At 48.1% G+C, this 24,288-nt stretch overlaps 1 protein-coding gene across 5 annotated transcripts in view; it reads left to right on the forward strand.

Moving 5' to 3' along the window:
• Extl3 (exostosin like glycosyltransferase 3) overlaps positions 1-22,688 on the forward strand; it is a 69,198-nt gene extending 46,510 nt beyond the window's left edge. For all 5 annotated transcript variants that reach the window (XM_070016762.1, XM_070016759.1, XM_070016760.1 and 2 more), the window contains 5 exons: positions 78-2,691; positions 11,125-11,252; positions 12,029-12,173; positions 15,871-15,999; positions 18,376-22,688. In XM_070016762.1, coding sequence (XP_069872863.1) covers positions 544-2,691; positions 11,125-11,252; positions 12,029-12,173; positions 15,871-15,999; positions 18,376-18,585 — 2,760 coding nt within the window. In that variant the 5' untranslated portion in view covers positions 78-543 and the 3' untranslated portion in view covers positions 18,586-22,688. The remainder of the gene's footprint in view (positions 1-77; positions 2,692-11,124; positions 11,253-12,028; positions 12,174-15,870; positions 16,000-18,375) is intronic.
• Positions 22,689-24,288: the final 1,600 nt, after the last annotated feature.

A 24,288-nucleotide genomic window follows, 5' to 3' on the forward strand; every position in this document is an offset into this window, starting at 1 on the left:
TTTCTAGAAGTGTACTGGAGAGAAGTGGGGGTTGGAGATAATCTCGTAAGACTGACATGATTCTCTTTCTTTTACAGGCTTGACGGTTGGCAGTGACATGGATGAGAGGCTGGCAATTCTAACTGCCAGCTTCTGTATAACTTGACTAGAAACTATGCATATTGGTTGGTCAGCAAAACCAGGGAACAAAAGCTATGGCAGCTGACGTGGTCTCTCTGATCCCAGACCATTGTTCCTGGGCTTCACCCGCAGGAGCCTCCTTTTCACCTCGGCGATGCGGCACCATTTCCTGCTGGGTGAAGGCTGAGGACACAGTCCCTGGCCAGCAGCCAGGACTTAACATACGCCAGAATAGGGTTAGAGACCACTGCATTCGAAGCCAAGGAAAATGAAACTTGCATTTCATTTGGTGCCTTGTGTAGGGAATGCACGAACATTTCTAGAAGTGCATGTGAAAAGTGGCTCCGTTTTGTTCAACAGAAACATGGGTATGGCGAGTGACCCAATGTGATCAGCAGCGGCGGCGAGAGCCCTGGGGTACTCATGACAGGGTATACCATGTTGCGGAATGGGGGCGTGGGGAATGGAGGTCAAACCTGTATGTTGCGCTGGTCCAACCGAATCCGGCTCACGTGGCTCAGTTTCCTGCTCTTTATCATTCTGGTGTTCTTCCCACTCATTGCTCACTACTACCTCACCACCCTGGATGAGGCTGATGAGGCAGGCAAGCGGATTTTTGGCCCAAGGGCTGGTAACGAGCTGTGTGAGGTAAAGCACGTGCTGGATCTCTGTCGCATCCGTGAATCTGTGAGTGAGGAGCTCTTACAACTGGAAGCCAAGCGGCAGGAGCTCAACAGTGAAATTGCCAAGCTAAACCTGAAGATCGAGGCCTGTAAGAAGAGTATTGAAAATGCCAAGCAGGACCTGCTGCAGCTCAAGAATGTCATTAGCCAGACTGAGCATTCGTACAAAGAGCTGATGGCCCAGAATCAGCCCAAACTTTCTCTGCCCATCCGATTGCTCCCTGAGAAGGATGATGCTGGCCTTCCTCCCCCAAAGGTCACACGGGGATGCCGACTGCACAACTGTTTTGATTATTCTCGCTGCCCTCTCACCTCTGGTTTTCCTGTCTATGTTTATGACAGTGACCAGTTTGCCTTTGGGAGCTGTCTGGACCCCTTGGTCAAGCAGGCTTTTCAGGCTACAGCTCGAGCCAATGTGTATGTTACAGAAAATGCAGACATCGCTTGCCTCTATGTGATATTGATAGGAGAAATGCAGGAGCCCATAGTGCTGCGGCCTGCTGACCTTGAGAAACAGTTGTTTTCTCTCCCGCACTGGCGGACAGACGGACATAACCATGTCATCATCAATCTGTCCCGGAAGTCGGACACACAGAACTTACTGTATAACGTCAGTACAGGCCGCGCCATGGTGGCCCAATCCACTTTCTATGCTGCCCAGTACAGACCTGGCTTTGACTTGGTTGTGTCACCACTGGTCTATGCCATGTCAGAGCCCAACTTCATGGGGATCCCACCACAGGTGCCAGTTAAGCGGAAATACCTTTTCACCTTCCAGGGCGAGAAGATTGAGTCGCTGCGATCCAGCCTTCAGGAGGCGCGCTCCTTTGAAGAAGAAATTGAGGGCGACCCTCCAGCTGACTATGATGATCGCATCATTGCCACGCTCAAGGCTGTACAGGATAGCAAGTTAGATCAGGTCCTGGTGGAATTTACCTGTAAAAACCAGCCCAAGTCCAGTCTGCCCACAGAGTGGGCACTGTGTGGGGAGCGGGAGGACCGCCTGGACTTACTGAAGCTTTCCACTTTTGCCCTCATCATCACCCCTGGGGACCCGCGCTTGCTCATCTCATCTGGGTGTGCCACGCGGCTCTTTGAGGCCCTGGAAGTTGGTGCTGTCCCTGTGGTGCTGGGAGAGCAGGTGCAGCTCCCGTACCAGGAGATGCTGCAGTGGAACGAGGCGGCGCTGGTGGTGCCCAAGCCCCGGGTGACCGAGGTCCACTTCCTGCTGCGAAGCCTCTCCGACAGTGACTTACTGGCTATGAGGCGGCAAGGCCGCTTTCTCTGGGAGACCTACTTCTCCACTGCTGATAGTATTTTTAACACCGTGCTGGCTATGATCAGGACCCGTATCCAGATCCCAGCTGCTCCCATCCGGGAAGAGGTAGCAGCTGAGATCCCCCATCGTTCAGGCAAGGCAGCTGGAACAGACCCCAACATGGCTGACAATGGGGACCTGGACCTGGGGCCAGTAGAAACGGAACCGCCCTATGCCTCACCCAAATACCTCCGCAACTTTACTCGGACTGTCACTGACCTTGCCCGCAGCTGGAACTCTGCCCCTGGGCCTTTCTATCTGTTTCCCCACACGCCCTTTGACCCTGTGTTGCCCTCAGAAGCCAAATTTTTGGGCTCTGGGACTGGATTTCGGCCTATTGGTGGTGGAGCTGGGGGCTCTGGTAAGGAGTTTCAGGCGGCCCTGGGAGGCAACGTGCCCCGGGAGCAGTTCACGGCAGTGATGCTGACTTACGAGCGGGAGGAAGTACTGATGAACTCTTTAGAGAGACTCAACGGCCTCCCTTACCTGAACAAGGTGGTGGTGGTGTGGAATTCTCCCAAGTTGCCCTCAGAGGACCTTCTGTGGCCGGACATCGGCGTCCCCATCATGGTAATAGAGAAGCATGCATGAAGTAGAATGTCGCACTTAATGCCTTTTCTAACTTTCCTTTAACTATCCTAACCTTTAAAAGAGAGAAATACATATATAATATTCCACCCCATCCTCTCAGTGTTAGGGACTGAACCCAAGGCCTTGTATGTGCTAGTACCCTGTTGTTGTTTTGAAATTGTTTACTGTTTATTGTTTTTTTCCTGTTTGCTTTTTTTTTTTTTAGGTTCGGTTGTGGGGCCTGAACTCTGGGCCTGGGCGCTGTCCCTCAGCTCTTCAGCTCAAGGCTAGCGCTCTACCACTTGAGCCACAGCACCACTTCTGGCTTTTTTCTTTTTGCTTATGTGGTGCTGAGGAATTGAACCCAGGGCCTCAAACATGCAAGGCAAGCTCTCTACCACTGAGTCACCTTCCCACCCCTTTGTTTTGTTTTTTAAACCTGTACCGGTTTCTTTCCCTATGAAACTCCACATGCTGAATTTTTAGACCCGGTCAGATGTATCACTGCCTGCTGTTTGCTTTCTAAATCTCCCTAAGCCCCTCCAAGGTGGATAGGCAGAGGTTTGCAGCCATCACAGTTGTCCCAGAGGCAGCCTCCATGTGAGCAATGGCAACAGGGAAGAGAAGGCTTCTTCCCACTGAGGAAAAGCTGAGGATCTAGCCACAATAATTGGTATCATGTGACATATGTAGTTCATCTTAGGTCCGTGGGATCTGAAGCTTAAGAGCGATGAGTTCATTTTCCCAAGGTCACAATGAGCAACGGAGAAGCTGAGCTCCTGTGTCTGATTGCAGGAGCTTCACTTCAGTGTTAGTCACTCCTAAAGGAGCTAAGAGTACTTGTGTCATTTTCTAGGATACTGTAGAGGCCTTGGGTTTGATATTTAGGAGTTGAAAGTCCTGAGCCTCCTATTCCATGTGTCTTCTAGGTTCTTTTTCTTTTGTTATGTTTTTTTTTTTTGGGGGGGGGTTGTCAGTTGTGGGCCTGAACTCTGGGCCTGGGCACTATCCCTCAGCTCTTCAGCTCAAGGCTAGCCCTCTACCACTTGAGCCACAGCTCCACTTCCAGCTTTTTCTGCTTATGTGGTACTGAAGAATCGAACCCAGGGCCTCATGCATGCAAGGCAAGCACTCTACCACTGAGCCACCTTCCCAGCCCTTCTTTTTCTTTTTTTTAAACTTCATTTATTTATTTATTTTTTGTTTATGTGGTATCAAGGAATCTAACCCAGGGCCTCGTGCATGTTAGGCAAGCACTTTACCACTAAGATACTTTCCCAGCCTAGGTTCTTTTTCATGTTTACTCCCATTTCTCATGGTCAGATGCCGTATGTTATAGGAGAAGTACTGGGTAACTATGGAGGATGGGGCATGATGCCCAAGGGCTTTGTGGGTCTGCTTGCAATCCAGAAGACTCATGCGCACCATGTCTCTGAAATGTGAGGGCTTACAGCAGGTCTTAAAGTGCAAAGTAGTTGTAGAGAAAGGTACTTTTTGAAGGATGACAAATGGTCTGACGGGCCATGTGTAGTTAATAGAATGATGCTTAAGAGAATAGTCTCCCCCCACTCCCTTTTTTTTTTTTTTGTGCTGGTGCTGGGGATTGAACTCAGGTCCTGGAGCTGTCCATGAGCTTTTATGCTCAAGGCTAGCGCTCGACCACTTACCACTTGAGTCACAGCTCTACTTCTGGCTCTTTGGTGGCTAGTTGAAGATAAGAGTCTCAGAGGCTCTCCTGCCAGGGTTGGCTTCAAACTGATCCTCAGATCTCAGCCTCCTCTGAGTAGCTAGGATTACAGGTGTGAGCCACTGGTACCTGGTAAAGATCAGCTTTTAGGTATGATTTGTCTGGAAATGTATGTTGGTCTAGTCCAATCGTTTAAAAAGTTATTTCTTTGGAGAAGTAATTTGAAGTATTTTCTAAGCAGTAGTTGCATAGTGTAATAGAAAAGGTGTTTTAGAGTGATGTGAACCTGGGATCAAGTAGTCATTTTTCGAGCTTAGGTAAGTTAATTAGCTTCTTTGACCTCAGTGTAAAGAGATAATATGTGTAGGACACTAGAAAGGAGCTCAAGGAGGATTGTTTGGTTCCTTCTTATCCTTACTTTCAGAGGAGACTTATGGACAGCGGTAACTGACCTCAGTGGTACGGGCTTGGATTGTCCAGCCCTCAGGGTCTCCTTGACCCGTAGCTGTCATTGCACACATTATATACATTAGCAGTCTTTCTAACTAAATCATATTTTAGCAACTCATATAGTAGAATTCATCACTTGAGGCTTTTCAGTATTTTGAGAGCTTTTAATCTGTTTATCTTACATATTAATAAAATTTCTATAAATGGAGAGATCGCTCCTAGAGGCTTTTCCTTGAATAACTTGCACTTCCTTTCTCACGTACAACTTTGAGTGTGATTTTTTTTTCAGGAACGCTTGCTTTGTGGAAGGTACATGGGTTCATGCAGTCAGTGCCTTTGCTTTCCATTTTTCCTGAGTTTGTGCCACCTTGTGAACACTGGCTGAAAGGCATCACAGAATGGCCTGAAAGAATTGTTTCTTTAATTAACTCTGGAGAGAAATAAGTGTTCTTCTGACTGATGATCAGTCCACTGCAATAACAAAAATACCTGTTAGACATTCCAGAAACAGGGCTGAGAATGTGGCTTAGTGGTAGAGTGCTTGCCAAGCATGCATAAAGCCCCTGGTTTGATTTTTACTGATCAATACTGCATAAACAGAAAAAGCAGGAAGTGGCGCTGTGGCTCAAGTGGTACAGTGCTAGCCTCGAACCCAGGCCCTGAGTTCAAGCCCTAGGACGGGGGGGGGGGGGGGGGGAAGAAATTCCACAAACAATAGGGAGTTATTCTGCATAGCTTTCCATATTAGGAGTTTAATCTTTTTCTAGTTATTTAAAAGACAAAATGGTTTCCAGATGGAAGGTTTCACTCTGTTCTGTAAATGCTTTGCTCTCTGTTTAAGGGAGACTAGTGTTTAGGGAACAGTTGAAATTGGTGACCTCTTGGAGTAGGCAGATATCCAAACCAGAGAAACAGGCCACTCTCCTGTTGGAAAATGCCATGATTATGTCTATAAGCAGATGTAACTTATTCATTATGTTATGATTAACAGGTTTTTATATAATTACCAACCAGATGGTTCCCAGACCGTCTAGTAGAGTCCAGTCCTTTAGGGAACATGATTTGAAGTCAGCATACTGGCTAAATGAATCAATTTAGGAGCCTTTATGTTATTTCAGAGAGTACTGGCAGTTTGTGCTTCTTTTATGCTCAGGTTCTAAGAGCATTATAGCTGGGCAATAGGCATAATGTTAGATACCTGGGGCTTGGAACCCGTCAGGTTCTATGTATTTAGGTGGAGAAGGATTGTCTTATGGGTACCTTACATATTACAATTCCTCATTGTTTCCTTAAGATTATTTATGCAACATAGGGGCTTGCCTTAGAGTAAATGGCCTGAATTGCTGCTGTGCTTGGACTCAGGTTCAGCCCAATCCAGTGGGACTGGTTGGGCAAGGAGACTTGTCAGGAGATGTGAGAAGTGTGGTTCTCTCCCTGATTGGCGTGGGATCTCAGTGGAGAGCTGTGGGGTGATGTCTTGCCGCTCTTTCCGTGTCTCTCATCTGTATGTAAACAATGAGGCTCACTGGCTGTGGACCAGAACCACCAAGGTATCTGATGAAGTCAGAAAGAAGATATTACTGTGCTAAGGAATATGCTGTCTAGTCTTTACCGTTGGCTTTCAGTAGTTTATGATTTGCCTTGGCATGGTTTTCCTTGATTTTTACTCTGAAAAGTGTACATGTTTTTGTATTAGCAGGCAGTGGATTTGGTTGGACTCAAACTGAAAATTCTCTCTCGAATAGTTACTCCTGTGTTAGCTGAGTTCCTTTGTACTGGCCCAGCATGGCCAGGGGAGGGGAGGGCCAGACACCAGGAGGTTTTTTTCACAGCACTCGGAGCTCCGCTCTCTGCCTGCCCCAGACTCTTTCCTCTTATTTTCAGGCCAGAAAGCCTGTGGGTTTTGTATGCATCTCCAGCTGTCCTCCAGGGCCGGCTCTGGCCTACTCTCAGGGGGAAGAGCAGCACTTAACCCTCCTATACCAGCAGCTCCCTCTCTATATTGTAGCTTCCTTCCGTCATTTTCTTCTATTCATTCTTTAATCTCTTCAGGAAATTGCTGTATTAGGATTTTTGTCCAGAGCTGTGGTCATTTATGAAGCAGGGTTGAATTTGGTTAGAGCTTACTAAACTCCTAGAAGCAGAAACCTCCAGATAATCCCTTTATGACATTAGTCCCACCAAAAATTATTCTGACCTGTTTACTCTGCTTCTTCCTGTCTTTGCCTTACAGTGTTCTGTAGAATGGGAATCTTACCCTCCACCCCCCCACTCCCACCCACAACCCTGCACATACACACTTTTTGTTGGTTGTGGGGCTTGAACTCTAGGCCTGGGTACTGTCCCTGAGTTCTTTTTCTCAAGTCTAGTGCTCTACCACTTAGAAGTGGCAGTGCCACTTCTGGTTTTCAGGCTGGCTTTGAACCACCATCCTCAGATCTCAGCCTCCTGAGTAGGTAGGATTACAGGTGTACATCACTGGTGCCCGGCTTGCCCTCGTATGTTGTAAGACCAGCGCTTTTAGTGAAATAGCACCTTCAGTTATTAACAGGACAGCAGAACTGACTCAAAACAGTGTTCCTCTTCACACTGTATACTTGTTCTAGGACAATCTCTGACAGCCTGACCCAGGGGCTGTGCTTTTCATCTCTTCTCCACAAAGGGCACAGCTGATTTACATGGGGTCTAGCAAAAGGCTCTTGAAGAGGTGACATCTGAGCAGCAGTTGAATGAGATGAGGATGGGCTGTGCAGGAACCCCATGCGCCTGGGCGGGCTGTTGTTGCAGGGAGAGTTTGGAAGGAGGTGGTCAGGGCACTGTGTGCACAGCCAAGAAGACAGAGGTGGAGACTGGGCTTTGTCCTTCGTGTGTTGGGGCGTTGTGCAGGACTGTGAGGGAAGAGCAGACACAGTTAAATAGTTGGGGTTGCGGGGGGATGGACCTGGACCAGGGCAGAGGCAGTGGGTACTGGTGATTCAGATGAGTGTACCACATGCCCTGAGGGGACTGGAAGGTCTCAGGAGGCCTGAATACACCATTTTCCCCCCAAAAGAAAACTGATAAACAGCGCAGTCATTCACCCTCTCTCAGAGCCTTGGTATTTGAGTTGAACAAGATGTCTGCTGGGAAGCTTGAGCGCCATGCCAGATCGTCTATCAGGGAAAAGGAAAGAGAGTTGGATGGGAAGCTGCCTCTGTGGAACTCTTTTTCATTTTCTGGAGCAGTTAGCATTGTGAACTTTCAGCTCTCGGGCCGCTGCTGAAAAGGCGTTAGTCTGTCTAGACTCTCCAGCTAGGTAGAGGCAATTATAAAGGCTTACTCCTTGGAGACTTTGCTGAGTTTTATTTCTTATCTTGTCCTTGTATGAATCAGATGATAATTGCCTGAAATTCTACTTGAATCAGTTCACCCAGAAAAAGCTTATTACCCAGCCTCTTCAGGTCCAGACTGTGCAGAGGTTAGACAGTGGTCTTCCTATTCACGTTCCCAGTATAGCTGAGATGAGTTAGACTTGTGGGAGCCAATACATTCCCCCTTCCTTTTTTCTTTTTCTTTTTAAATGGGTTGGGTAGGCTGGCCTTGTTCAATTATCCTCCTGCTCTCAGTCTCCCAAATAACTAGGGTTGCAGGTGCTGTCCTTGAGGTGTTTTTTTCCCCCCTCAAGTCTAGTGCTCTACCACTTGAGCCATACCTTTGCTTCCAGCTTTTTGGTGGTTAATTGGAGATAAGATAATCTTACTGGCTGGCTTTGAGCATCTTCAGATCTCAGCATCCTGAGTAGGATTACAGACTATGAGTTACCACCGCAGGTGGTCATGGGGCCTGAACTCTGGGCCTGGGCACTGTCCCTCAGCTCTTCAGCTAAAGGCTAGTGCTCTACCACTTGAGCCACAGCACCACTTCTAGCTTTTCTGCTTATGTGGTGCTGAGAAATCGAACCCAAGGCCTCATTCATGCAAGGCAAGCACTCTACCACTGAGCCACCTTCCCAGCCCCTGGCTTTATTATTCAGACAAGGTCTCACATATAGCTCAGGCTGGCCTTGACTTGCCAGTTCTCTTGCCGTCACCTCCTACTTGCTGGAATTTGTGAGAAAAGCTGTCTTTTGCGTCAAAGTGGGTTGTTTAATCTGCTAGTAAAGAATGGAAAAGAGGGGTTGGGAATGTGGCTCAGTGGTAGAGTGCTTGCCTAGCATGCATGAAGCCCTGGGTTCGATTCCTCAGACATAACCAGAAAAGCTGGAAGTGGTGCTGTGGCTCAAGTGGTAGAGCACTAGCCTTGAACAAAAGAAGCTCAGGGACAGTGCCTAGGCCCTGAGTTCAAGCCTGAGGACTGGCAAAAAAAAAAGAATGGAAAGGGGGAACTGCTTTGGGATAAGGAAAGGTTTTTGAAATGTAAGGTTTTGTCTTTAGTTGTTCCTAGGTGGAATTAAGATGCATGTCAGATGGGTCAAGAAACAGCAGTGGGTGTGAGTATGTTTTTGAGATTACTTGTGTACTGTTAATTTTATTTCAAAGTCTTTTAATGGCCACCTTATTATATAAGTACTCCTTATTCTCTTCCAACCAGCCAGTCATGAGCAGATTGTGAACTTGAGCTCAACCACATGGAGCAGAGGGGCAGGGCTGCTGCGTTAGCGTTAGGGTGGCTGGGAGCAGCCTGCCGGGCTGCGTGTACTAATCAGGTTTTCAGCCCGTGGCTCACCCTTCTCCAGTGCGTTGTGCCTTGCAGAGATAGTTCTTTGTCTTCATGTCTGCTGCTGTGACTTTTGGGGAGTATAGTCACAACAGAATTACAGGGGTGAACCACACACCCTGTTGCTAACACTTTTTGAATTGTGTTTTCGTCTCTGTTCTGGGCACTTTGTGTGCAGTCTTTCAGCCAGAGTTGGGTCTCCAGTTTGTGCCATTTTACCTGCAGTGTGATGAGAATCCTCAGCAACCTTTTTATTTTTTTTCCTTAAAAATTAAAACTGGCCTGTTTCAATCTAAAACATGCAAACTTCTAGAAGCTAATGCTGATCGGTGTGTCTACATTCAGTAATGTTTGAATCTTTTTGTTCTGATTTTGGTGCCCAAACCAATACTGGTTAGGTTACTGAGATTTAGCCATTAAGCACAACAGCTTTGAAAACAAAACTTTGGAAGAAAGTTCTCTTTCCCTTCCCTGACTCTTGATATCCATTTGACTGGCTTTAATAAACTTAATTGGAAAACTGATTGTGAAGTCTAGGCCAAACTGCATTTGTTTTTAAACCTCAAGGTTTTCTACAGAACAATAGACTTGCTTCAGCTTGTAAACTGGACAGCTACTTTGGTATATATTCTAGATATTAGATCATTGGTTTTTTTCCTGCTCCTCATTTTCAGATTCAGAGTTAGGGTTGTATAGGATGTCAGGTGTGGCTGACAGTACTGGTCTTTGCAAACAGCATGTGCTGTGGTGACCTGGCTGAGCCTGCTCTTTTCCACACGGCTCTGATGGACTTGAGAGTCACACGTTTCCTCTTGGCACCAGGGCTTCTCTGGATTTACCATGTGTGGCAGGTGCCGGGGATGTTGACAAATGCAGGTTCGGACTCAGCCGCTTGTGGACTGCAGTCGTGATTCTGACAGCCCCAGGGCCACATCCCTGCTGCCAGCCTCCAGGTCACCCTGAGTCTGGCGCTGTGATGTGTTCTTGTTTGTTGGTAGCACTGGGGCTTGAAGTAGGGGTCTCACGATTACTAGACAGGTGCCCCACTACTCAGGCTATACCCCAATACCGGGTTGTTGCATCTTTAAAAAACCTTTTGTGTGTGCGTCAGCACTGTAAGTGGGAGTTGTAAAAGTGAAGTGACTAAACTCAAGAGATGATTTCCTGTATATCCTCCCAAAAGGTCTTAAAGTTGGAGAACAGAAATGGCCTAAACTCAAGGGATTTCTGAATTTGGTTTTACAATTTCTAAGCAAGCTGGGGATTCTGGAGGTAGGCCCTGGAATCTTAGATCTGCTCTGCCACCTTGTGTCCTCTTGGGAAAATGATTTTTAATTTCCCAAGACTGTTTATTGCACATCTAAAATACCACTCAGCTTTGATTTCTTTCACAAGAAAATTACTTAACCGTAAAGCTTAAAATGTGAAATCCTTATGCATTTCTTGAATTGCAAGGCACTTTTTATTCATGGAAGGCATATGCTTGATCATACCAAATTATTCGTTAAACTTGATAGTCTCTGGCCTGTTAAGCATTTTGGATCTGCCTTGTGTAATGCAGCATTGGTTCCCAGTGTTTTTTTTTTTCCCCCTTGTCACAGGTGGTTCGCACTGAGAAGAACAGTTTGAACAATCGATTCTTGCCCTGGAATGAGATCGAGACAGAGGCCATCTTGTCTATCGATGATGATGCTCACCTCCGCCATGATGAAATCATGTTTGGGTTTCGGTGAGGGAAAGAGTTTTAATCAAGAAACACTTTGAGGGCTGGGAATGGTACAGTTATTGCCTTGCATGAATGAAGCCCTGGGTTTGATTACTCAGTACCACATAAATATAGAAAAAGCCAGAAGTGGTACTGTGGCTCAAGTGGTAGAGTGCTAGCCTTGAGCAGAAAGAAGCTCAGGGACAGTGCCCAGGTCCTGAGTTCAAGTGCCAGGACTGGAAAAAGAAAAAGAAAAAAAGACACTTTGCAAGTAGCAGAAAACTAACTTGAGCCTAGATTAGGCAGTAAGATGAGTTTCTGGTGGCGTCTCGGAGGTCATAAGGGCTCCCATGGGCTGGGGCTGGTCCAGGGTCTTGAGTAGTAGTGAAGGACTCCTTTCTCATCCTCTCTGGGCTTGCTTTACTCTTATAGTGGGGTTTTCCTTCTGAGTCAGGGAAATCAGATTCTTTGGCTGTTTAGACTAGGGTTATTTGCTGCTCTGGAGTTGCAGGCATAGCATCCACAACCCCCTGGGCTGAGAAGAGAGGGACAGAGTAGCCTCTAAAGAAAATCAAAGAGATAGGAGCTAACTCCCCGAGAGTCAGAAGGAACATGCAGTGGGACTGCATTGTCTTGGCTGTGCATCCTCACTCCCCCACCTGACTTCTCATTTGCTGGGCATCTGTAGATCTTTTTTTGGTCTCCTCATCTGAGTGAGAATGTCAGACAAAGGCTGTGATGGTAAGCATCACTGGTAGTCCCCAAGCTGGGATCAAGTATGTTGTACTTGTGTTTTCAAGAGTGTGGAGAGAAGCACGTGACCGAATTGTGGGCTTCCCTGGCCGGTACCATGCGTGGGACCTCCCTCACCAGTCCTGGCTCTACAACGCCAACTACTCCTGCGAGCTGTCCATGGTGCTGACAGGTGCTGCCTTCTTTCACAAGGTAATGCAAAGCCGCCTGCGCTAGCAGGTACTTAGCTGTGAGCCTCTGGGTGGTAGATGCTGTCCTCACAACAGCTCTCCTGCCTATACAGTGGGCGGGGCAGGAGGAAAGCCAGTTCTGTTTCCAAGCATTGGTTCTCCGTTTATGAAACCAAACATACTGGTAATGGAAGTCCTGGGAGATCCTTTCCATGAGCTCAGTATGGCCACCACCCACAGTTCTCCTATTTATTCTTCTTATGTAGCTGGAATGATGGGCACATGCTGCTATGCTCAGCTGAATGTGGCTTGGACTGAGCCCTGCCCATCCCAGGCCCCCATGCCTGACTGCACTGAGCTTGCTTCCCTGGCCTCACATTTTGATGTTCATTAAATAGCAAAGGGCACAGACCTGTTGTCATCCCCCCTCTCCTCACTGTGAGCTACTTTTGCTCATGCCCATCTCTCCTCTGCACATCTGTTCCGTAAAGTGGCTGCTGAGCACTTGATACGTGGCTGGTCAGAACTGAGCTAAAGCTACAAAGTGCACATCGGATTCTGAATCTCTGCACGACAGGAGTGATCCTCAGTTTTATATTGATTACCTGTTGAAATGGAATCATTTTGGAGATATTGGGTAAATGAAATATTTTTTACTGCTTTTATTATTTTCTGGTGGTGCTAGCGATCAAACGCAGGTCCTCAAGCTTGCTGACCACACACTCTTCCACTGAGCTGTACCTCTAGCTTGCTCTAAATTTCCTGGCTACCAGGAAATTTAAAATGCCTCAAGGACTTGGGTTACGTTCCTCGACTGAGTGCCGCTAGCCTGTACTTTCCCTCTGAGGTCTTCCACTGGGCTCTGAAGAAACTCTTCTCAGATGAGCAAGTTCTCTCCACTGCCCACGTCTCCGAACACTTCTGCCTGTCCTCCACCCGACAGACCTGACTTTGCTGTGAGGTCACTGCTTCCCTTTCATGCGCTCCTATCAACTGCATGGCTACTCATTTCCCCAAATCTGTGCTTTGAGCAAGGAAGGCTCAGAGCACATTTTCTTGCCCACCCTGACACACTTACCTCTTAACTGTCATGGGAAGTCTCTGTGGCAGCCATTTGCCAGCCATCAAAGATGTTGGCACCTGCTTATCATCCATGTCCTCTGCGATTCCAGATGCTTCCCCTGCCTTCCTGGAGGGCTCCGTTCCTCCTTCTGGGGAAGATGAGGCATGTCCTGTTGTTCGTGTGTCCCTGCCATTGCCTAGCATAACTCATTCCCTCACATTCCTTTTTTATTTTTTTTTTGTGTCAGTCCTGGGTCTTGAACTCAGGGCCCAGCCACTTTTCCTGAGCTTCTTTTGCTCTACCACTCTACCACTTGAGCCACACATCACTTCCAGCCTTTTCTGAGTAGCTTATTGGAGATAAGAGCCTCAGACTTTCCTGCCTGGGCTGGCTTCAAACTGCGATCCTCAGATCTCAGCCTCCTGAGTAGCGAGGATGACAGGTGTGAGCCACCACGCCTGGCTCCTCACACTTTTGAAGACACCTTACAAGCTGGTAATTTCCTTGGCCTTTTGCTGAGGTTTGCACTTGTATCTCATCATTTTCAGGAAATCTCCTGTGTGTCCCTCAGGCACTTCATCTGAGCTTCCCCCAAGGCTCACCAACTCTCCTGCAGCTCCTCCCATCCTTCCTTCTCATGTGTTCACCTCCAGTGGTGGTGTCCTGCACATCTCCCCACTACAACTACAACTTCACCAGTCATTTTGTTAGGGAACTAGCCTAACCATGTAACATTGAGGTGTTTGTGTGTGTGCTGGTCCTGGGGCTTGAACTCAGGACCTAGGCACTGTCCCTGAACTTCATGGCTCAAGGTTAGTGCTCTATCACTTGAGCCACAGCTCCACTGGAGATAAGAGTTTCAAGGACTTACTTGCCTGGGCTGACTTTGAACTGAGATCCTCAGATCTCAGCCTCCTGAGTAGCTAGGATTATAGGCCTAAGCCACTGGTGCCCAGCTTTTCTGCCTTTTTGTTTTAAAAACCTAATGTGTGAGCAGGCACTGGTGGCTCACACCTGTAATCCTAGCTACTCAGGAGACAGATTTGAGGATCGAGGTTCAAAGCCAGCCTGGGCAGAAAAGCCCGAGAGACTCTTATCTCCATTTAACCACCAGAAAACTGGAAGTGGCACTGTGGCTCAAGTGGTAGAGCACTAGCCTTGAGCTGAAGAGCTCAGGGACAGCGCCCAGAGTTCAAGTTCTATAAACCACCAAACAAAACAAAACAAAAAACAATGCCATTTTGATCTGTTTTCTAGTATTTATGTTCCAAGCTTAGGGGAGATGGGTGGATGCACAGCTGGCTGGGGAACCCTGTCTGATGAGGAATCCTTTGTAATTACTGCATTTTCAAAAAGGAACGATACTATGCTTCATTAAGGACATTATTATTATTATTATTATTAATATTATTATCAATACAGGGGTCTAACCATTGACATCTATTTTATTTTCAGTTCTAGGCCTTGAAGTCAGGGCCTAGGCGCTGTCCCTGAGCTTTTATTGCTCAAGGCTAGCACTCTACCACTTGGAGCCATAGCTTCACTTCCAGTTTTCTAGTTGTTAATAGGAGATCCGTCTCACAGACGTTCCTGCCCAAGCTGGTTTGGAACTGTGATCCTCAGATCTCAGCCTCTTGAGTAGCTAGGATTACAGGCATGAGCCACCTGCGCTCGGCTTGACCATTGACTTTTAAAGAGCAATCAGAGCTTGAGAGGGGAGACTGACAATAGACAGGTGAGTTCTCAGGTCTGAGCAGATGCTGCTGGAAGCAGCTGCTTCAGAGCTGAGCACGTAGGAAGGTTTGTAGGTATTTGTTGCATTTATTTTGAGTGTAACTTGATTTCAGTTTTAAGTAACTGGATTCTTAATAATGCTTCTGTGTAACAGCAAGCTCATTTATTAAGCAGATTTGTTCCCAAGTGTGAACTGGATGCCATACAACACTCCACATTATGAGAGTTTTCAGACAGGATCTTGGCACATAGACTAAGCTAGTCTTGAACTTGTAGTCTTCATGCCTGGATTTCAGGTGCGTGCTGCCACAACAGCTTCTTGGGATCGCTTAAGAAGTTTGGCTGTTTCTCTGAGTGAGATGAGATGCCACTGGGTGACAGACATGGCCAGCTGTACTTCATTCCACACCGTTGCTCTTCGGGTGGCGGGTCGGGGCGATGGCTTGGAGCAGGGGTAGCTGGTGGCAGTGATGGATGGGGTCAGACCGAGAGTCTTGTCAGTGAGACAGCGAGGGACTGGATGTCCCATGGTTCTGTGGGTTGTTGAGGCCTGGGAAGGCCACCAGCTCTCCTTGCTTATCTGTTATTGCCACTGTCAGTAGACTTCTGCTCAGCTGACACCGTGTCTGACTTGTTTTGAAAGCTTTGTATTGATTTCAACATTGCTGAGATACTAAGGAAATTACATGAAATGAAGGATCTTAAAGAGTTGGCTGATTCTTCATTCAGAAGATTTGCATTGCAAGGTGTTGAGCATTTCTGGCCCCCAGCTCCCTGAACGCCAGTGCTTCCCACTCCTGGCCTCACCCTGAACCGAACCCCCTTTCATGTAGTGCCTACATTCATGGGAAGTTTTTCCGCTGAAAGCCAAAGAATTGGGGCCTCTAACAAAATAATGTTAATTTTTTTCTTTCCCTGACAGTATTATGCCTACTTGTATTCCTATGTGATGCCCCAGGCCATCCGAGATATGGTAGATGAGTACACCAACTGTGAGGACATCGCCATGAACTTCCTCGTCTCCCACATCACACGGAAGCCCCCCATCAAGGTGAGGGTCTGCTTCCTCCATGGCTGTGCCTGTGAGCAGACGTAGTTCCCTTCCCTGGCTTTGCTGGAGTGCAGTCTGTTCCAGCTTCAGCCTCAGTGGCTCTTCTCCACAGTAGGCCAGGATACCTCCTTACTTCAAAGGATCTGTTGTAGAAGTAAAGTTGTTACTGCAGGGGCTGGTGGGTAAAACTCAATAGTTTGGAGCTGGCCGGGCGCTGGTGGCTCACGCCTGTAATCCTAGCTACTCAGGAGGCTGAGATCTGAGGATTGCGGTTCAAAGCCAGCCCGGGCAGGAGAGACCGTGAGACTCCTATCTCCAATAAACCACCAGAAAACCAGAAGTGGCGCTGTAGCTCAAGTGGTAGAGCGCTCGCCTTGAGCTGAAGAGCTGAGAGACAATGCCCAGGCCCAGAGTTCAAGCCCCACGGCCGACAAAAAAAAAAAAAAAAAAATAGTTTGGAGCTGGCTGGACAGATGTTGCAGCTTTATTTTCCCCACCTGTAACTGTAATTTAGATTCCTGCAGTCAGGAAATAGTTACAGTTGCTAAGACTGTATGCAGCGAATGATTGTTGCCAGAGAGAATATGGGCATCCCAAAGCATGGAAGACTTTTTGAACAATATCCAAGTAGTGTCTCTGTCAGTCACTGCTTTGCAGTGAGGGCCGTTACTAATCTTTCCCTTCATCTTGATATTTAGTATTCTTTTTTTGTGAGGACTTAGAAAAATTATTGATCGGGGTTACGTTGCAACCAAGGGCCACGGCTGGGAAAGGTTTGGCCTGGTCTGAGTGACCACACAGACTCTCAAATATATTTGTGCTGATTTATCGCATGGAACCAGTGTTCACTACTTACCAAATTGTTCACCATGGAAGACATGATTTAAATTATGAGTGCATGCTGTTTAGCCTAGAAATTCCCTTCAGAGTATAGGTGTGTGCAGGGGGCCGTGATTAGCTCTTTCTAAGGTTCTTTCCTCCTGCTGTGCTAGCCTGAAGCCTGAGTCCAGGGAGTCATGGAGGGAATGAGCAGCCCGTGCCCTTTGTGCCAGGGTGCTAGGGTGCTGTATACAATTCATATTTTGTGGGGCTTGAACTCTGGGCCTGGGCGCTGTCCCTCAGCTCTTCAGCTCAAAGCTAGCGCTCTACCACTTGAGCCACAGTGCCACTTCTGGTTTTCTGGTGGTTTATTGAAGATAAGAGTCTCACGGCCTTTCCTGCCACGGCTGGCTTTGAACTGCAATCTTCAGATCTCAGCCTCCTGAGTAGCTAGAATGACAAGCATGAGCTAACACACATAGTGGGCCTTTCAGTTTTTGTTTGGGTTTTTTAACTGTATTTTTTTTTTTTTGGTCTTTTCTTTTTTGGTACTGGGGATCGAACCCAGGACGTTGCACTTGCTAGGCAAGCGCTTTGCCACTGAGCTACATCCCAGCCCAGGCCTTTCAGTTTTTGAGCAGTTACCCATATTATTTACTGTCAGACCTTTAAGCCTGGTAACTGAGGGTTTCTTAGTTTTGTTGAGTGACACCCTTGGCCCACTTGGCCCTTGAACATCTCTGAACATATACAGTGCACGGGTCACAGAGGAACTCATATACATACCGTTTTGTTGATGTCTGTGAAGATCTCATTGAGTATGTTCTGCACATGATTGCACTCACTGGAAAAAGGGGGCCGAAGCCCTTCCTCCTTGTCTGTCTGCCAGGTGCCCTCTGTCCCTGCCTGTGTCTCGTCTCTCGTCCGGCCCTGGGGTTTCCAGTCTCTAGCTGGGCTTTCAGAGCTCTGCTCTGCCACATGGCTTTGTAATTGTTTGAAGTTTTCCTAATAATGATTAGACCATAACCACTTTCTCAATCTAAGTATAGTCGTCTTGGAAACTTTTAGCAAGGATTTATTTTAGCGTATAACAGGGTTAAAATAGGGAGAAATATAAAAAGGAGAAATGTTTCTTTTGCAGAACATGTTTGTAGCTTCTACATATAATTTGAAAACTCCTAGATATAATTTTCTTACATGTCTTTATAAAATGATATGTTGTATTTTATAATTATTTGACTAGTTCCTATTGAGTAATTTTTCCAGTTTTTGCCATTAAAAGCATAGGTGAAATAACTTAGTACCAACGTCTTGGTGTATAACCAAGTTCATTCCTGGAATAGAATTAGAGAGGATGATTCCAAACACTTGCAGGTTTTGCTGTTAGGTACAGGCCTTTACTAAAGCTTTATTCATAGCTGAAGGTAGGATTCCCCATAGGCGGGTGGGTGGGTGGGCGCGCTTCACGGTGATGCGGCATTGGGCGGACAAAGCTGTGGGCGGGGACAGGGTTAGCACTGGGATTCTCACCCTCTGCTCTGTCACTCCTGCCCCCAGGTGACGTCACGGTGGACTTTCCGGTGCCCAGGATGTCCCCAGGCCCTGTCACACGATGATTCCCACTTTTACGAGCGGCACAAATGTATCAACTTTTTTGTCAAGGTGTACGGCTACATGCCCCTCCTGTACACGCAGTTCAGGGTGGATTCCGTGCTCTTCAAGACGCGCCTGCCGCACGACAACACCAAGTGCTTCAAGTTCATCTAGGGGTCACAGTTGTGGGGAGGACAGGCAGAGTGAGGGTGACGCTCCCAGGGACCCTGGGCCTTGAAGGGCCTTGGGGACATCTGCTGGGCCAGTGGGCCAGACCCTCTGCTGGGAGAGGCAGCAGGAATAGTGGGAAGGAAATAGCTGCCTTTATCTTGGTCAGCCACACTGGGCCTTGGCGCCCCGGTCAGCGGAGGAGGGGTCCCCCGCAGGGCACTGACTGGCAGTGTACACTGAGGACACGGTTCATAGCCAGGACAGCGGCTTCGTGATGTCTAAAGTCAGAAAGAACTAGTGTCTCAAAAGAAGTTTCAGAGCTGCCATCCAAGGCTTATTTATATATGTGTGTGTAAAAACACACAAACACACACACGCACACACATACATACATGCATATTTGGTGGGGGTGAGTAATTGAAATTTTTGCCTCTCTCGCCAAGGGAGAGGACCAGTCAGGCTCTGTGCGTCCTGTATTTCAGTGGGGATGTATTTCAGTGACCGGGGGAAGGCTGCCTTCTCCTTCCATCTCCCATCCTCCCAGGGGGTAGAGAGTGCAGAAACAAGAAAGGGACCTGTGTGGCCTCTTAAGGGCGTTGAGAGGGTGCTGTCCCTCGGTCCAGTCAGTGATCGTAACCTGGTCCCCCTCCCACAGAAAAGCTGGGGAAGGACCTGCACTGCGGCCGGCCATCAGCCCTGCAGTCTTCTGCCAGGTGCAGGGGGTTTGAAGATTTCTCATTGGGCAGTGACAATCCCAGAACCCACGCCTGCTCTCCTGTTATCCCCCTCCTTGGAGAGAGAGAATAGGAAGCAAAGACTGTGGACGGTGTGAAGCTGCCCCCATCAGCAGCGGGCAGTGCTGTGGGTCTCAGGCTTTCTGGAGTGTTTTCTCTTGGATGAGGCAGCAGCAGGACTTTCAGGCTGCCCTTCCAGACACAGGCGGGTGGTCTGCAGGCCAGCAAGCTCTGGTGCGGGACAAAGCGCGCCTCCTCCTCCGAGGATGCCCCCGGCTGGCCGGGGGCCTGGCAGCAAGGCACCTGCCTTGAGATGAATACTTGGGTGAAATTCACCTCTCCCCACCTCTGAGCCTCCATCCGTGCCCTGTGGGTTTGGTCTGTGCTAACTGTGAGAGGCTGTGATTTGCTAGGAGAGCTCAGCCAGTCGTGGGGTTTCACAGGCGCTCACCCCAACTCCCCACTCCTGCGGCCCGGGCCGCGGTGGCAGCTGGGAAAGCCAGTCACACGGTCCCACAGGCCCGTGCCAGGGACGTGGCCTGTGCCTTGTGTTCCCGGCCGCTTGCGGAGCTGGAGCTGAGCACGTTTCCAGCCCTCCACAGGCTCGGGTCCGCCCTGGCCCGAGCCACTTCCGTCCTCCCGAGACCGTGATGTCCCGTGCTCGCGTTTCTTGGGGCACGTTCTGGCCGGCCGGTGTCGCTTGCTGTAGGTCCACACTGGAGTCCGTGGGGAGGACGGGGCCGCGCCGATACCCCCCCCCAGCACAAGGGTCCACGGTGGAGTTTTGTAAGAAATAAACGGAGGCGTTCCGAGGAGGCGTGTGGAGGCCTTGCTTTCTGGGGGGCCCGGGCCTGCGCCCGTGCTGGGGCTGGGAAGATGGCCCAACTCATGCTCGAAGCCCTGGGTGCGAGTCCTCGGCACCACACACGGAAAAGCCGGAGGGAGGGCCGCCGTGGCTCAAGGGGCGGAAGAGCCCCGGCCTGAGTCCAAGGCCCAGGACTGGCAAAAAGAAGGTGTCTGCTTAGAGCAGTTTCTGGGGGCAAGTGCTGAGACACGCGGGCAGCGGAGCCCCCGCCGCCGCCCGCTCACCCCACCCGGGCCCCCGGCCGGCCCTACCCCTCGTGCGGCCCGAGGCCCGGCCGCGGCTTGGCTGGAGGTGTCCGCGGGTTCAAACCCCGCTCCTACCAAAGGCTGCCACGCGAGCGGGACTTAAACATACTCCAAAGAGGAAGGACTTGGTGGAAGACCCAGGGCTCTCCCCAGGCTGGGGTAGCACTTACTGCTCGGCCTTGGGTACACCGCTTCCGCGGAGCTGCAGTCAGACACAATGGAAAGTCATCTACCACTAAGCTACACACCAGCCCTGTTTCTGCCCGTTTCTGGTTTTAGTGAAAATGCATCAATCTAAGCTGGTCATTAGTGGCTCACACCTGTCATCCTAATTACTCAGGAGGCAGATCTGAGGATCACGGTTCAAAGCCAGCCTGGGCAGGTAGGGCCATGAGACACCTACCTCCAATGAATCACCAAAAAGCTGAAAGGAGAGCTGTGGCTCACATGGTAGAGCACTAGCTTTGAGTACAGAAGTCCAGGGACAGCACCCAAGCCTAGGACCAGTAGAGGGAAAAAAAAAGATTACTATGAAAGCACAAAGTTCTTCTTTCCCAGAGCCACAGTGCACTTAGCTGTCACACCCTGCATTCCTTATCGGTCCTGGGGCTTGAACTCAGGGCCTAGACACTGTCCCTGAACTTCTTTTGCTCAAGGTTAGCACTCTACCACTTAAGCCACATCACTTCCGGCTTTGTGTGGTACTGAGCAATCGAACCCAGGGCTCCATGCATGTGAGTCAAGCACTCTTACCACTAAGCCACATTCCCAGCCCCTTCTGTGTGATTTTATTCCTTTAAGTATAGTGAGGTTTGTTCTAGCATCTAGCACCTGGTGTCCACGGTAAATGCACCCACACGCAGGGAAAATGTGTCTGTAGCTGTGGAGCCAGGATCTTGGACATACTGATTAGCTTAGGGGCTTGAGACCATCTGTGAACTTAATGCTTTTGTCTAGTGATTAAAATCTCCACCAGTTAAGATTTCTTTTCCTTTTAATGCTGTTTATTTTTTACTTCATTTATTTAAAACTGTCATTAACAGTTATTACTTTTTAAAAAAATAAACTGTTCTTTATCGTCTCAGGTACTACAATCTCTGGCAGTATTCATGCCAGTTTTATCCTACTTGCAGTTCACGTGGTCTATGTCCAGTTTCTTCCACCTTAACGGCCTCTACATAATGTGCATTTCTTCCAGGCAGCTTATCTTTAGTTACTGTTTTGTTAATCCATGGCCATGATTGCTTTGTTTTACTTACTTGCCTTGTTTCAAAGATCTACAGAGTTTATGTGCAGAATTTGGGCCTCTGCTCTCTGAATCTGTCTTCTGGGTCCTCCTCTTTCCACAGCAGCGATGCTGCCTTGCATTGTAACCTCTGCTAATGAAAGCTGTAAAACCCCATTTTCTCCTGGAGCATTAGCTGTCCCACAAAGCACTTGGGGCTCCACTAAAGATGGAAACGCATCTGCCATTTCCTTTTTAGTTTTGATTCCCTTTTTTTTCTTTTATGTTCTGAGGCCTTGTGTGTGTGTGTGTGTGTGTGTGTGTGTGTGTGTGTGTGTGTGTGTGTGTGTGTGTGTGAGAGTATGCATGAGCATATGGTTATTATTTATCCTGTATTCTGTCTACGCTACTCTTCTGATTTCCCTATGTTCTATCTGGAGTCGAGTTTAGTTGTGTGTGTAGGAAATTGGACCTGATGGGAACTGTTATACAAGGATTTCCACCTTTAATTTTTACTTAAATCAGGCATTACAAGTGTTTTAAAACAGTACCTGAAGAAGGTCTGATCTGGTTTTCTGCAGAGGGTCACTCAGTAAATGCTTTAGGATGTGTGGGCCATGTGTGATTGCTGTTGCATTTCCTTCCCTGCCCTTAGGTCACCTGCCAGATTTGGCTTGCAGGCTTTGAGCAGCAGCAAGCACCAACGTGGAGAATCAGTTAGAGCCAGGGTGAGTGACAGCACCCTGTAGAAATAGCTATCTTTGCACCCACATACAGGTTCTTGTTTATAAAACTGCAATTAAGAGACTGACTCTCAGGAAATGTAGATTAAGCCTGTAATTGCACATTTCTGAAATTTCTATTTTTGCCCCTCTTCCCCCAAGTTAGACCTCAACTTAAGAGATAAGGTAGAAAAAAAGACTGTCTCCAAAATGTTGATGGTCCGCCATGCCTAGGCATGAGGCACCAAATCCTAGCTACTAAGGAGGCCAAGATTTGAGGATCACGGTTTGAAGCCAGCCTGGACAGAAAGTTGGTGAGACTTATCTCCAATAACCACCTACAGTAAACCAGAAGTGGCGCTGTGGCTTAAGTGGTAGAGCGCTAGCCTTGAGCTGAAGAGCTGAGGGACAGTGCTCAGGCCCAGAGTTCAAGCCCTATGACCAACCAAAAAACAAAAAAAGCTGATGGTCCAAAACTTTTTATGTTGATCAAGTTATTGGTGGCACTTAGTGACTAGGAAAAATTGAACAAGAAAAGTTTATTTTCAAAGTATGTGAGCACTATAGTTACTAGATTAAAAAATTGTAATGGGTGACCTGAGAAATGTTAGCAGATTTAGTTGAATGTTTATTCACCTAGAATTTCTATGTATCGTGGAGATAATCACTTCTTGCTTGACGTTTACATAGTTGCACAGCAGAAACAAATGACTAGGAATGATTGGTGTGATTTACTGTAGAGGAGAGTAAAATCCTGCAGGTGGAGTTGTCGCCATTTTTCCCCCAGTGGCCTCTAATACTTACATAAGGGACAAATAATAGCATTTGTGCCTAATGACAAGATGTGGCTATAACACTTCAAAGGCCTGGAACCTTAGGAATTAAATGTTTATATGTAAAGTAATATTTGATGGTGTGATTAAAACCTATAGTGGCTATAATCCTAGCTGTAGGGGTCACCATCCCAGGCTAGCCAGGTAAAAAGTTTGCTAGCCTCCATTCTGATCAATGGCTTGGGAGTATTAGCTGGGATTGTGGCTCAGTGGTAGAGTGCTTGCCTCTCAGTACCACATAAACAGAAAAAGCCAGAAGTGGTGCTGTGGCTCAAGTGGTAGAGTGCTAGCCTTGAGCAAAAGCAGCTCAGGGACAGGCCCTGAGTTCAGACACCAGAACTGGCCAAAAAAAAAAGGCTGGGAGTGTTGGTGGCAGTATCCACTGTCCCCAGGAACAGAAGTAAGGCACAAGTGAAGTGAAGTTCAGGCTGGGCTAGGCATAGAGTGAGACCCTACCTCAAAAATAACCAAGGCCTGGGGCTGGGAAGGTGGCTCAGTGGTAAAGCGCTTGCTTTGCATGCCTGGGGCCCTGGGTTCGATTCCTCAGAACCACATAAGCAAAAAGAAAAAAAGCCGGAAGTGGCGCTGTGGCTCAAATGGTAGAGCGCTAGCCTTGAGCTGAAGAGCTGAGGGACAGCGCCCAGGCCCAGAGTTCAGGCCCCACGACCAGACCCCCCCCCCAAAAAAAAAAAAAAAACAAAAAAACAACCAAGGCCAAAAGAGACTAGAGGCTCAGTGGTAGAGTGCTTGCCTTGTAAGGCCCTGACTTCTATGGTCTCAGTTCTGTACTGCCCATCTCTAGGTTTAGTGTGACTTCCTTTTTAATTGTAGTTGAGTGTCCTGCCCCACCCCCACCCTCACTATTCCCGGGGCTTCAACAGGGCCTGAACATTGTCCCTGAGCTTTTGTGCTCAAGGTTATTGTTCTACCACTTGAGCCACAGTTCCACCGTAGGCTTTAAGAGTCTCAAGAACTTCTGTTTGGGCTGGTTTGACTTTGATCCTCCTATCTCAGCCTCCAGAGTAGCTGGCACTACAGGGTCAGGCACTGGAGCCCAGCAGGACTTTGTTATTTTTACCCTA

Source organism: Dipodomys merriami, unplaced genomic scaffold, assembly GCF_024711535.1.
Source record: "Dipodomys merriami isolate MVZ:Mamm:240054 unplaced genomic scaffold, mDipMer1.0.p SCAF_12, whole genome shotgun sequence".
Lineage (NCBI taxonomy): Eukaryota > Metazoa > Chordata > Mammalia > Rodentia > Heteromyidae > Dipodomys > Dipodomys merriami.